The sequence below is a fragment of the Coregonus clupeaformis genome, chromosome 2 (assembly GCF_020615455.1).
Source record: "Coregonus clupeaformis isolate EN_2021a chromosome 2, ASM2061545v1, whole genome shotgun sequence".
NCBI classification, from domain to species: domain Eukaryota; kingdom Metazoa; phylum Chordata; class Actinopteri; order Salmoniformes; family Salmonidae; genus Coregonus; species Coregonus clupeaformis.
Genome location: NC_059193.1, coordinates 31,691,358 through 31,704,191, shown reverse-complemented (window position 1 = coordinate 31,704,191; position 12,834 = coordinate 31,691,358). Strand labels below are relative to the sequence as shown.

Sequence of the window (12,834 nt, the reverse complement as noted above, 5' to 3'; positions counted from 1 at the left end):
TCTATATTTTTCGTAGCTGTCTATTTACCACCACAAACCGATGCTGGCATTAATATTGCACTGAATGAGCTGTATAAGGCCATAAGTAAACAGGAAAACGCTCATCCAGAAGTAGGCTCCTAGTGGCCGGGGACTTTAATGCAGGGAAACTTAAACCCGTTCTACCTCATTTCTACCAGCATGTTAAAATGTGCAACCACAGGAAAAAAAACTCTAGACCACCTTTACTCCACACACGGAGACGCATACAAAGCTCTCCCTTGACCTCCATTTGGCAAATCTGACCATAACTCTCTCCTCCTGATTCCTGCTTATAAGCAAAAACTAAAGCAGGAAGCACCAGTGACTTTGTTAATAAAAAAGTGGTCAGATGATGCAGATGCTAAGCTACAGGACTGTTTTGCTAGCAGAGACTGGAATATGTTCCGGGATTCTTCAGATAGCATTGAGGAGTACACCACATCAGTCACTGGCTTCATCAATAAGTGCATTGATGACGTCGTCCCCATAGTGACCGTACGTACATACCCCAACCAGAAGCCATGGATTACAGGCAACAACCGCACTGAGCTAAAGGGTAGAGCTGCCTCTTTCAAGGAGCGGGACTCTAACCCGGACGCTTATAAGAATACATTGCTACCCGGACTACTTGCACTGCCCCCCCATCCCCACCCCCCTCTTTTACGCTGCTGCTACTACTCTGTTTATTATTCATGCATAGTCACTTTAACTCAATTACCTCGACTAGCCGGTGCCCCCACACATTGACTCTGCATCGGTACCCCCCTGTATATAGCCTCCCTACTGTTATTTTATTTTACTGCTGCTCTTTAGTTATTTGCCTACATTTTTTTTACTTAACTTTTATTTATTTTTATCAAAAAATGCATTGTTGGTTAAGGGCTTGCAAGTAAGCATTTCACTGTAATGTCTACACCTGTTGTATTCGGCGCATGTGGCAAATACAATTTGATTTGATTCTAACTACAGAAACTATTTCCAAACAATCAGAGATGGTGGTTGTCACTGCTTGCTGAATTGACATGGAACAACCCCAGTGTTAGCCTGGACTCAGTGTGCCAACCACCTCTCCATAGAAACGTCTGGAAAGTTGGCCAGAGTTATCAGGGGCTAGCCTCAGGCCTCTAGCTCCGGCAGAGGGATATTTTGGGTCCGTTCACACACACCACAGAACACAGTTGAGGCGGAGAGAGGGGGAAGAAAGTAACCGAGTCCCCTCTCGCGAGAGAGGAAAAAACCCAAGTGTGTTAGCAGCAGCTATATTTAAATATAGAGAGTACAGAGAGGAACGGGGGGCCGCTCCTAAAATACACTGGTGAGGACAGGCGAGTGAGGGAGGAGGGAGGGATGCATGAAAGGCTGCTTTGTCGTGGCTGTCCCCTCCCCGGTTCCCTCCTTCCACCACAACAACCCCCCCGTGGGAGCCTGCACGCCAGCTCCTTAGCAACCAGCTGCTTGACCCAGACAAACACACACAGTCCGCTCGAACCATGGGGCCCGTGCCAGACTTGTAAGAACAAAAACTAAAAGAGGACAGTGTGTGGGGTTGTGTTTGTTGACTAACAAAAAGCCTGCTAGGCCCTAGATTCACTATCAACTAGGCCTACATGCAGTATGCTTCATCCACGATGTCAAAAATAGCCTTGGAGGCCTACAACTTCAGTAACAGCACTTTAAAATGCAATGATTGCAAGAAATGTAGTCCATCAATCAACTTATGTTGACGTGTTGATCATAAGTTACCAAATGGTAATGCTATTGCTAATCTAGGCTATCCATTGGTCTGTGGTTCTTGACATAGGCGGACATTTTGAAAACAAGAGGTCTTTATTTGGAGCCATTCTTTTAAACTGTAAGGGCAAGCCAGATGACTCCATTGCTCATTTTTAACAAGCCCTTATTGTTGACCATTGTTTTGCTTCGACATGATACTCCGTTATACACCAGCGTTGCAGCACTGGGGGAGTGTGTGTGTGTGTGAACACATGGCCTTGGAATGTTCTTTATGCCTCAGTTGTAATGCTATTTGCTGATAAAACATGCGTTGAGCCTTTCCCCTGTTGGGAATGTGGATAGCTCCTATTCTCCCAGTCAAGCAGTGTGAAATTATGTTAGGCTTGGGTGATGGCCGTAAACAAGTCCTTCGCATTCACTTGTTGACATCAAACTTAACGGTTATTCAGAATGCCAAAATAGCCTAACCCTCTACTGCACATCGTTGCCCTCAAGTAGGGTTGAATATTTTCTGGTGTTCCATCCAGAGAATAAATCACTTTTCTTCCGGGTAACCCATTATTTCCCGCCAAAACCGGAAGTGTCATTCAAAAGCATTATAAAGCATATACATATGTCTGGATTTGATTATCGCTTTGAGCGGCATAACAATTCAAACTTAAGCCTGATGAGACATATATTAAATACATTTTTTGAGCCCTACATTAAAAGACATTTAATGTGCCCAAGCCCAAAAAAGCCCAAATGATTGTGCCGTTATCCAACACATATGATATAGGCTAGTGCACTTTACGCACGACAGAAAAATATAAAAGCCCATAGATGTAGCTAGCTATATGCTCTCTTGGTTAAATAAATGAACTTAGCTCCAGTAGGCTAATCTTTTATTACTGTATTGTATTATACTGTATTATATGGACTGGAATTACGCACATCGTTCAAACCATGATAAAGCAGAAGACAACATGTGATTCTGGTGCAGCACATGCGGCCTACAAAGTTGCAAGTACAGGCTAGCGAATGTTAATTTAATTCTGAAATATAATAGGGCCTATTTGTATAATTAGTAGGCTGACGCATATATACCTTACATAATATTTCCCCTGTTATTAGCCTACCTCTTTCTCCCTCTTGCTTCATCCCTTCCTTGCCTTCAACAGTTATATGAAATACGTTTTGTTGTCCTTATCTTCATCATTCTAATGACATACTTGAATAATATAGGACTAGAATTAGATGCAGAAGGCTTTCACTTCTCTTCACGAAGATTGAATGGTTATGGGTCTGAATAAATAACTGCGCGTTCGCTCTTCTTTCAAACTACCCGTGAGTTCTATTGGCTGCTGTATTTACCATTCAGCAAAAAAAAGAGCTTGCGTCGCTCTTCAAACAGTCTATTGGTATAAGAAATGCAACAACAACAAAATCCAGCAAGCAGTTCTAGTATAGCTTTTCTTGCATGGGACTCCAAGCGCTAAGGAGCGTTTTTTTTAAAGAGAGGCCAGCGGAGCACAGGTGCATGCGTATTGCGCGAAAGACAGAGGCTATAAGTTAGAAGCTTATTATGCATAACCCATCATTAATTAGCTAAATATAAGGCTAATACTGAATTGAATATATTACCTGAAAGAGGTAGGCTAGGACATGTACACTGAACAAAAATATAAAATGCAGCATTTAAAGTGTTGGTCCCATGTTTCATGAGCTGAAATTAAAGATCCCAGAAATGTTCCATACGGAAAAAATGCTTATTTCTCTAAAATGTTGTGCACAAATTTGTTTACATCCCTGTTAGTGAGCATTTCTCCTTTGCCAATATTATCCATCCACCTGACAGGTGTGGCATATCAAGAAGCTGATTAAACAGCATGATCATTACACAGGTGCACCTTGCGCTGGGGACAATAAAAGGCCACTCTAAAATGTGCAGTTTTGTGACAACACAATGCCATATACAGTGGGGGAAAAAAGTATTTAGTCAGCCACCAATTGTGCAAGTTCTCCCACTTAAAAAGATGAGGCCTGTAATTTTCATCATAGGTACACGTCAACTATGACAGACAAAATGAGAATTTCTTTCTCCAGAAAATCACATTGTAGGATTTTTAATGAATTTATTTGCAAATTATGGTGGAAAATAAGTATTTGGTCAATAACAAAAGTTTCTCAATACTTTGTTATATACCCTTTGTTGGCAATGACACAGGTCAAACGTTTTCTGTAAGTCTTCACAAGGTTTTCACACACTGTTGCTGGTATTTTGGCCCATTCCTCCATGCAGATCTCCTCTAGAGCAGTGATGTTTTGGGGCTGTCGCTGAGCAACACGGACTTTCAACTCCCTCCAAAGATTTTCTATGGGGTTGAGATCTGGAGACTGGCTAGGCCACCCAGGACCTTGAAATGCTTCTTACGAAGCCACTCCTTCGTTGCCCAGGCGGTGTGTTTGGGATCATTGTCATGCTGAAAGACCCAGCCAGGTTTCATCTTCAATGCCCTTGCTGATGGAAGGAGGTTTTCACTCAAAATCTCACGATACATGGCCCCATTCATTCTTTCCTTTACACGGATCAGTCGTCCTGGTCCCTTTGCAGAAAAACAGCCCCAAAGCATGATGTTTCCACCCCAATGCTTCACAGTAGGTATGGTATTCTTAGGATGCAACTCAGCATTCTTTGTCCTCCAATCACGACGAGTTGAGTTTTTACCAAAAAGTTCTGTTTTGGTTTCATCTGACATTCTCCCAATCCTCTTCTGGATCATCCAAATGCACTCTAGCAAACTTCAGACGGGCCTGGACATGTACTGGCTTAAGCAGGGGGACACGTCTGGCACTGCAGGATTTGAGTCTCTGGCGGCGTAGTGTGTTACTGATGGTAGGCTTTGTTACTTTGGTCCCAGCTCTCTGCAGGTCATTCACTAGGTCCCCCCGTGTGGTTCTGGGATTTTTGCTCACCGTTCTTGTGATCATTTTGACCCCACGGGGTGAGATCTTGCGTGGAGCCCCAGATCGAGGGAGATTATCAGTGGTCTTGTATGTCTTCCATTTCCTAATAATTGCTCCCACAGTTGATTTCTTCAAAACAAGCTGCTTACCTATTGCAGAGTCAGTCTTCCCAGCCTGGTGCAGGTCTACAATTTTGTTTCTGGTGTCCTTTGAAAGCTATTTGGTCATAGTGGAGTTTGGAGTGTGACTGTTTGAGGTTGTGGACAGGTGTCTTTTATACTGATAACAAGTTCAAACAGGTGCCATTAATACAGGTAACGAGTGGAGGACAGAGGAGCCTCTTAAAGAAGAAGTTATAGGTCTGTGAGAGCCAGAAATCTTGCTTGTTTGTAGCTGACCAAATACTTATTTTCCACCATAATTTGCAAATAAATTCATAAAAAATCCTACAATGTGATTTTCTGGATTTTTTTCCCTCAATTTGTCTGTCATAGTTGACGTGTACCTATGATGAAAATTACAGGCCTCTCTCATCTTTTTAAGTGGGAGAACTTGCACAATTGGTGGCTGACTAAATACTTTTTTGCCCCACTGTATGATTCAAGTTGAGGGAGCGTACAATTGGCATGCTGATTGCAGGAATGTCCACCAGAGCTGTTGCCAGAGAATTGAATGTACATTTCTCTACCATAACCCACCTCCAACGTAATTTTAGAGAATTTGGCAATAAGTCCAACCCACAGGAGGTTGGTGGCACCTTACTTGGGGAGAACTGGCTCGTGGTAATGGCTGGAGCAGAATCAGTGGACCACAGGTACAACATCGTGTGGGCGAGCGGTTTTCTGATGTCAACGTTGTGAACAAAGTGCCCCATGGTGGCAGTGGGGTTATGGTATGGGCAGGCATAAGCTACGGACAACTAACACAATTGCATTTTATCGATGGCAATTTGAATGCACAGAGATACCGTGACGACATCCTGAGGCCCATTGTCGTGCCATTTATCTGCCGCGTCACCGCATGTTTCAGCATGATAACGCACGGCCCCATGTCGCAAGGATCTGTACACCATTCCTGGAAGCTGAAAATGTCCCAGTTCTTCCATGGCCTGCATACTCAGACAGGTCACGCAATGAGCATGTTTGGGATGCTCTGGATCGACGCGTACGACAGCTTGTTCCAGTTGCAGCAACTTTGCACAGCCATTGAAGAGGAGTGTGACAACATTCCACAGGCCACAATCAACAGCCTCATCAACTCTATGCAAAGGAGATGTGTCATGCTGCATGAGGCAAATTGTGGTCACACCAGCTACTGACTGGTTCTGATCCATGCCCCTACTTTTTTTTTTTTAAGGTATCTGTGAACAACAAATGCATCTCTGTATTCCCAGTCATGTGAAATCCATAGATTACGGCCTAATTTATTTATATAAATTGACCGATTTCCTTATATGAACTGTAACTCATTAAAATCTTTGAAATTGTTGAATGGATATTTTTGTTCAGTATATATCTATATCAATCTAGAACAAGATTATCTATTTTGGATACAATTTGAATGAGTTGATGGAGAGAGAGAAAGACTGCAAGAGAGTGCTCGCGCGTGCACTTATTTAAAGCAACGAGATTCGAGTGATAGGCTGTTTTAAAACTCTGCAGCTGCAATTTAAAAAAAAGTATAATCTTAACAATTAAAAAACAAGGCGACCACTGGAAGCCAGATGGAGATGGTTAAATTAGACGCGCATTCGGTTTTTATATTACTGTAGCATAGGCTATGCTCCAGAAAATGTAGGCCTACCTGTCACAAGAAAAAATGTTACGATGAGATGATAGGTCTATATGCATTGTGAACTGCTCTCCATACTGAGACAGGCTGTCTGTACCCATGTTGCATGTTTAAATATAGATAACTTGACAAAAAATATGTACTTGTGTAGGAACCTCTAAAGAAGCATACTTGTGTAGGAACCTCTAAAGAAGCATACTTGTGTAGGAACCTCTAAAGAAGCATACTTGTGTAGGAACCTCTAAAGAAGCATACTTGTGTAGGAACCTCTAAAGAAGCATACTTGTGTAGGAACCTCTAAAGAAGCATACTTGTGTAGGAACCTCTAAAGAAGCATACTTGTGTAGGAACCTCTAAAGAAGCATACTTGTGTAGGAACCTCTAAAGAAGCATACTTGTGTAGGAACCTCTAAAGAAGCATACTTGATAGGTTTTAAACATTTTGTTTTTAGGGCAGTTAGGCTACTTTTCAGGACAATATCATGCTCAATGAAAGACGTGATTTGATGTAAAATAATGGCCTTGGTCAATGTTTTTGCCAACATTTACAGGCAATGGAGACAGGGACATTCTTTGGGTGAAAGGAGCCTAATCGAGCAGTTAGGATCATACCCTCTGACAATGAAAATATCTGATTGTCCTTGGTGTTTTAGTACCCCTATGGCACAGCCAGCATTTTTATTTATTGACATTATCAGAAAGCCTAAATCTTTCAAAATGTAGGAGGGAATATTTTGTGTGCAGTAGAGTGCTACTATTGATGTTTCTATGTGGATCCTTGACTCTTATCACTAAGCTTTTGACTCTGCTATATAATTGATTTTAAGCCAACACCATGGTATCAAAGGTGGTCAAATAGAAGTCATGTTTACAAAATGAGAACTCTTGTGATAATGGCCATGGTTAGTTGTAGAGAATGAGCTGCAGTCTTACCTGGCCGTGGGGTAGGTGTGGTCTGAAGGGCGGGCCTTGCTTCTGCTTCATCTGCTGCTGCTGCCTGAGGAGCGACAGCAGCGCAGCCTTGTTCTGGCTTTGGGCACTAGTGGGGCCCTGTGGTGGCCCCTGGGCCGCAGCCTCGTAGTGGGACAGGGGCTTGGTGTTGCTGTAGTTGAGCATGGCAGAGCCCGGGCCCCCGGGGCCTGCTGCTGCAGGGTGGCTGAGCAGGGCCCCTGGTCCTTGGGCAGGGTGGCCCAGCATGTTGGGGTGGGGGCCCCCGGACTGCAGGTACCCGCCAGCCGCGGCTTTGGGTGAGCCCTTGTTGGGCTGTCCGGGCATCATCAGCTGAGGCTTGTTGGGGAAGTCCTGGGGGTAGAGGGAGGGGCTGGTGGGCTTCTCCAGGCCGTAGGCGCCCCCTAGGGGGCTCTGAGACGGGGCTGACTGAGGGGGCCAAGACGGAGGGTGCGATCCAGAGGGGTGGAATTTAGGCGCTTGCTGCGGTTGTTGCTGTTGTTTTGGGGTTTGCTGCGGTTTCTGAGCGTGTTGCTGCTGTTGAAGCTGGGATTGCATCTGCTGGGCTCGATGGGCGGCTAGCTGCTGGAGCTGCTGGGCAGGGGAAAGGTCTTTGGGGACGGGCACCGGGGGGAGGTGGTGGTTCTGGGGAGGGAGCTGCCTGGATGGGGGAGGCTGCTGGCTGAGGGGCTGGGACAGGGCCGGGGAGGAGGCAGTGGTGGTCGCCGCTGCCGGGGAGCGCTGCATGGGTAGTCCCGACGACGTGGGCCTGACGTGGGGTGAGCCGGTGCCCGAGTCCTGCTCGAAAGCAGCGGAGGCCGGGGAGAACTCAGTCTTAATGCTGGCCAGGTCTGGAGGCAGGAGGCCTCCCTGTGAGAGTCCCCCTCCCTGCGTTGCTCCCCCAGACTGTGCACCTGTCCCTGGGGTGGGTCCGGCCAGCTCGGGGAGGTCCTTGCGGTCCTCGAAGCCATCGTTGAGGATGTCCTGGATGTCCTCATAGGCCACAGAGCGGTTGAGCTCCTCCATGAGCTCCGTCCACTCCTGCTCGTTGAGGTTGAGGTCAGGGAAGAGGCTGTTGCTGGCTCCGCCCCCTGACGGTAGCATACAGGGCAGGATGTCATCCATGGGCTCCTGCTTCATCTCTTTGAGCAGAAACTCCTGCTCCCCCGCAGCGTCCCCACCGGGCTCACCACCAGGCCGGTGGATGCCATTGGGTATGAGAGAGTCAGCGCCGATGCCGTGCTTGGAGTCCAGGGGAGAGCGCGGGGGGATGCCGCCGTTGGATGTGCCATTGTCCAGGCAGGCCTTCTTGGACGGGGGGTAGCCGTCGCTGAAGCCATTGACTTGACCAGGGGAGCTAGCGCTCTCCAGCTTCCTCTTCACAGACTCCTGCAACTAGAGCAAATAATGACACAAACATTAGTAACATACAATTAACACACATGCTGAATACTATCACACTGCTTTTGACTGAGATCATCGCCAGAGGCCAAGTTTAATCAATAAAGTGGAGACAAAGTTAAGATATAAACACGTGTGAAAACATGAATATATTCTTAATGATCCTGTGATCATCACTAGTGTTGCACGCAATACGAAAACATTGGTACTTTTTCGATACTAGAACACGAAAAACAGTTAGGTACTAGAATTTTTTTCTGTACTTCTGTAAAATGTGTCTCACGTCATCTACTGATTGAGAGAGGATCAAGTCCGTCTATCAGCGCAGCCGATGTCCCCTTAGCTATAGCGCGAGCGCACCGTGCCTCCTCCACTTACTCACTGCTAGCTCTAGCCTGTCCTGAGGAACCACTGCACTCACTGGGAGTCTGGGCTGCATCACCACTCATGCTGCACAGAAGTTAACACACTTGAGTAATCCAACACGGCATACATGTCAAAACTGTTCATTACTGTTTGCAACACAGGCTAGAACACTTTACAACGTGGGGGGAAACAAGATGGCGCCAATAGACATGGCCGCTCTGTTTCTGGCTCCTAAGCAACTTTGCAGTATTTACAAGCATTTCTCTACACTCAAAATAACATCTGCTAAATATGTGTATGCGACCAATACAATGTGATGTGATTTGAATGCAAGATGATACCGGTAGCTTCCACCTTTGTAGGCTAACTTTTCATTGGTAGCTTACAGCTGAAGCTAACGTCAATTCACTACTCTAGTGTTTGTGATAACCATAACAAAGTATTTCTGATTATCACCAAAAACTTTATTAATTCACTTAGTCTCCCCAACTTACATCTCTCCCAGTGAAGATAATCTTTGCTCTGCCTCGAACTTTTCAAGAGACCTTTATAAAAGAGATGGTTTCTTCTACGCACATGTTGTTGATCAGCATAATAAAATATGTCCCGAAGGGAAAGAGAGACCCCCTTAACCCAAACAGAGTTGCCCCTGAGCATAGATCGGGCTGCATCACAGCCTTATACGGCAACTCCACCGCCACAGACCGCAAGGCGCTTCAGAGGGTGATACGTGCAGCCGAAAGCACCATTGAGTGCACAATGCCTGCCCTTCAGGACACCTACAATAACAGGTGTCGCAGGAAGGCCAAGAAAATCATCAGGGACCCCAGCCACGGCCTGTTCTCCCAGTTTCCATTACTCAGACGCAGGCAGCACAAGAGCATTATAGGGAAAACTGGAAGACTGGCCCATAATTCCTACCCCCAGATCATCAGGCTGCTGAATAGCCACCACTAGTCAGCTACCTGCTCCACCCCCACACAACAGTCACTTACTTAACCTGCTGCTGCTCCCCCTTTAGACATTTCCCCCCACCCCCTCTACGGACTTTTACTCTGCCCACACCCCAATGACATTCATCACTGCTGCAGTTGTTAATGTATATATTATTATTTAGTTATTTTATTTCACTTGGTCCCCACCCCCTCAATGGTCAATGTCCAACCCAATGGACATTTATTCGTTCATCACTGCTACAGTTGTTATTTATATAGTACTATTTCTATTTTTATTATCATTTTCATTGTTGGTGCTCTGAATCTGAAGATCTAAAATTGTACCCAATTTTGACAAAGTAAAAACAGGTTTTTAGAAATGTTTGCAAATGTATTAAAAATAAAAAAAACAGAAATACCTTGTTTACATAAGTATTCAGATCCTTTGCTATGAGACTCGAAATTGAGTCCAGGTGCATCCTGATTCTACTGATCATCCTTGACATGTATCTAGAACATGATTGGAATCCACCAGTAATAAATTAAATTGATTGGACATGATGTGGAAAGGCACACCTGTCTATATAAAGGTCCCACAGTTGACAGTGCATGTCAGAGCAAAAAACAAGTCATGAGGTCGAAGGAATTGTCCGCAGAGCTCCGAGACAGGATTGTGTCAAGGCAAGGGGAGGTGACCAAGAACACAATGGTCACTCCGACAGAGCTACAGAGATGGGAGAATCTTCCAGAAGGACAACCATCTCTGCAGCACCACCAATCAGGCCTTTATGGTAGAGTGGCCTAAAGGGTCTCTGACCATGAGAAACCAGATTCTCTGGTCTGATGAAACCAAGATTGAATTCTTTGGCCTGAAAGCCAAGCGTCACGTCTGGAGGAAACCTGGCACCATCTCTACGGTGAAGGATGATGGTGGCAGCGTCATGTTTGGGGATGTTTTTCAGCGGCAGGGACTGGGAGACTAGTCAGGATCGAGGGAAAGATGAACGGAGAAAAGTACAGAGAGACCCTTGATGAAAACCTGCCCCAGAGCGCTCAGGACCTCAGACTGGGGCGAAGGTTCACCTTCCAACAGGACAACAACCATAAGCGCACACAGCCAAGACAACGCAGGAGTGGCTTCAGGACAAGTCTCAGAATGTCCTTGAGTGGCCCAGCCAGAGCCCGGACTTGAACCCGATCTAACATCTCTGGAGAGACCTGAAAATAGCTGTGCAGCGAAGCTCCCCATCCAACCCGACAGAGCTTGAGAGGATCTGCAGAGAAGAACGGGAGAAACTCCCCTAATACAGGTGTGCCAAGCTTGTAGCGTCATACCCAAGAAGACTTGTGGCTGTAATCTCTGCCAAAGGTGCTTCAACAAAGTACTGAGTAAAGGGTCTGAATACTTATGTAAAATGTGATTTCAGTTTTTTTAATATAAATGTTAAAAAATGTCTAAAAACCTGTTTGCATTATGGGGTATTGTGCGTAGATTGATGAGGGGGAAAAAACAATTTAATCCATTTTAGAATAAGGCTGTAACGTATCAAAATTTGCAAAAGCAAAGGGTCTAAATAGTTTCCGAATGCACTGTGTTTTAACTTCTTCTTACTTCTACTGTCAATTCTGTTCATTCATTTTTAATGTTGTTACCACTTTGAATACATTCATTGTATTTTACAAAAGTATTGTTTTTCTTACTTAGAATTTTACCAGAGTTGCCAGCTTAATACTGTAATTTTGCTTTAGAGTACCATTTTCCTTACTGTAAAACATTACAGCATCCCTGTAAATTTACAGCAAGGATGCTGTAATATGTCTTTACAGTAAGGAAAAGTACTGTAAAACATATTACAGCATCTCAGCTGTAAAGCAAAATAACAGTATTAAGCTGGCAACTGTGGTACCAGTATAATGCTGTACATTTGCGGGGAAGGTTTTAGTGTATTTAATGTGTTGCTGTTTTTTTTTTGGGGGGGGGGCCTCAGTCGGTGTCTCAACTTAAATGCTGACATTTGGAATACACAAGGTGCAATTTCAAAATGTGGTTGTGAATCAGTTTCTCTCTTATGTCAGCCACTGACAGTCAGTCAATTAGCAAAATGTGTAGAATTGTAGCGCCGCTAAAAAGTTTTGCTCGCAACCAGATTTCACTTAGGGCCCCCAAAAGGCTAGGGCCGGCTCTGACTGCATGTGTGGGTATGGATGTGGGTATGCAGACCCACGAGCCACTGAGGCCCCTCATGATGACTTCAGATTGTGTCCCCCACCCCCATCAAAGTTGCCCATCCCTTTTTTAGCGCAACAATACCACTGAAATCATAGGCCGCGCGCCGCTCGTTTGATCTGGTCTTTCTCACTTTGTACGCTGGCTTTAGAGAGAGAAGACTGTGCACGGCTCGTCTGATCTGGCCTCGTCTCTAACACCCTCACTCTCCCAGAGGAGAGAAAGGGAGAGAGCAGCTAGTCTAGTGACTCACTCCAGTGCTTTATGAACCTGAAAAACTGGTCTCCGTCTTCGCCCTGCTCCCCTCCCCCTCTGGCTCCCCCACCCAGCTTTCTTCTGAGCAACCACCACCGCTGCCACTACTACCACAGACCTGAAGTCACATGAAACTAATTAGCATGTGTATAGGAGGACGAGGCCCTACAACAAAAGAGCTAGTGCTAGCGCCGTGGAGGGGAGCATGCT

General features: G+C 45.3%; 1 protein-coding gene across 3 annotated transcripts in view; it reads right to left on the bottom strand.

The window, feature by feature from the left end:
* The window catches only part of maml1 (mastermind-like transcriptional coactivator 1), a 39,848-nt gene that overhangs the window by 12,605 nt on the left and 14,409 nt on the right, over window positions 1-12,834 (bottom strand). For 2 of the 3 annotated variants that reach the window (XM_041840947.2, XM_041840963.2), the window contains one exon: window positions 7,426-8,835. In XM_041840947.2, coding sequence (XP_041696881.2) covers window positions 7,426-8,835 — 1,410 coding nt within the window. The remainder of the gene's footprint in view (window positions 1-7,425; window positions 8,836-12,834) is intronic. The other variant, XM_041840957.2, reaches the window with a different exon arrangement.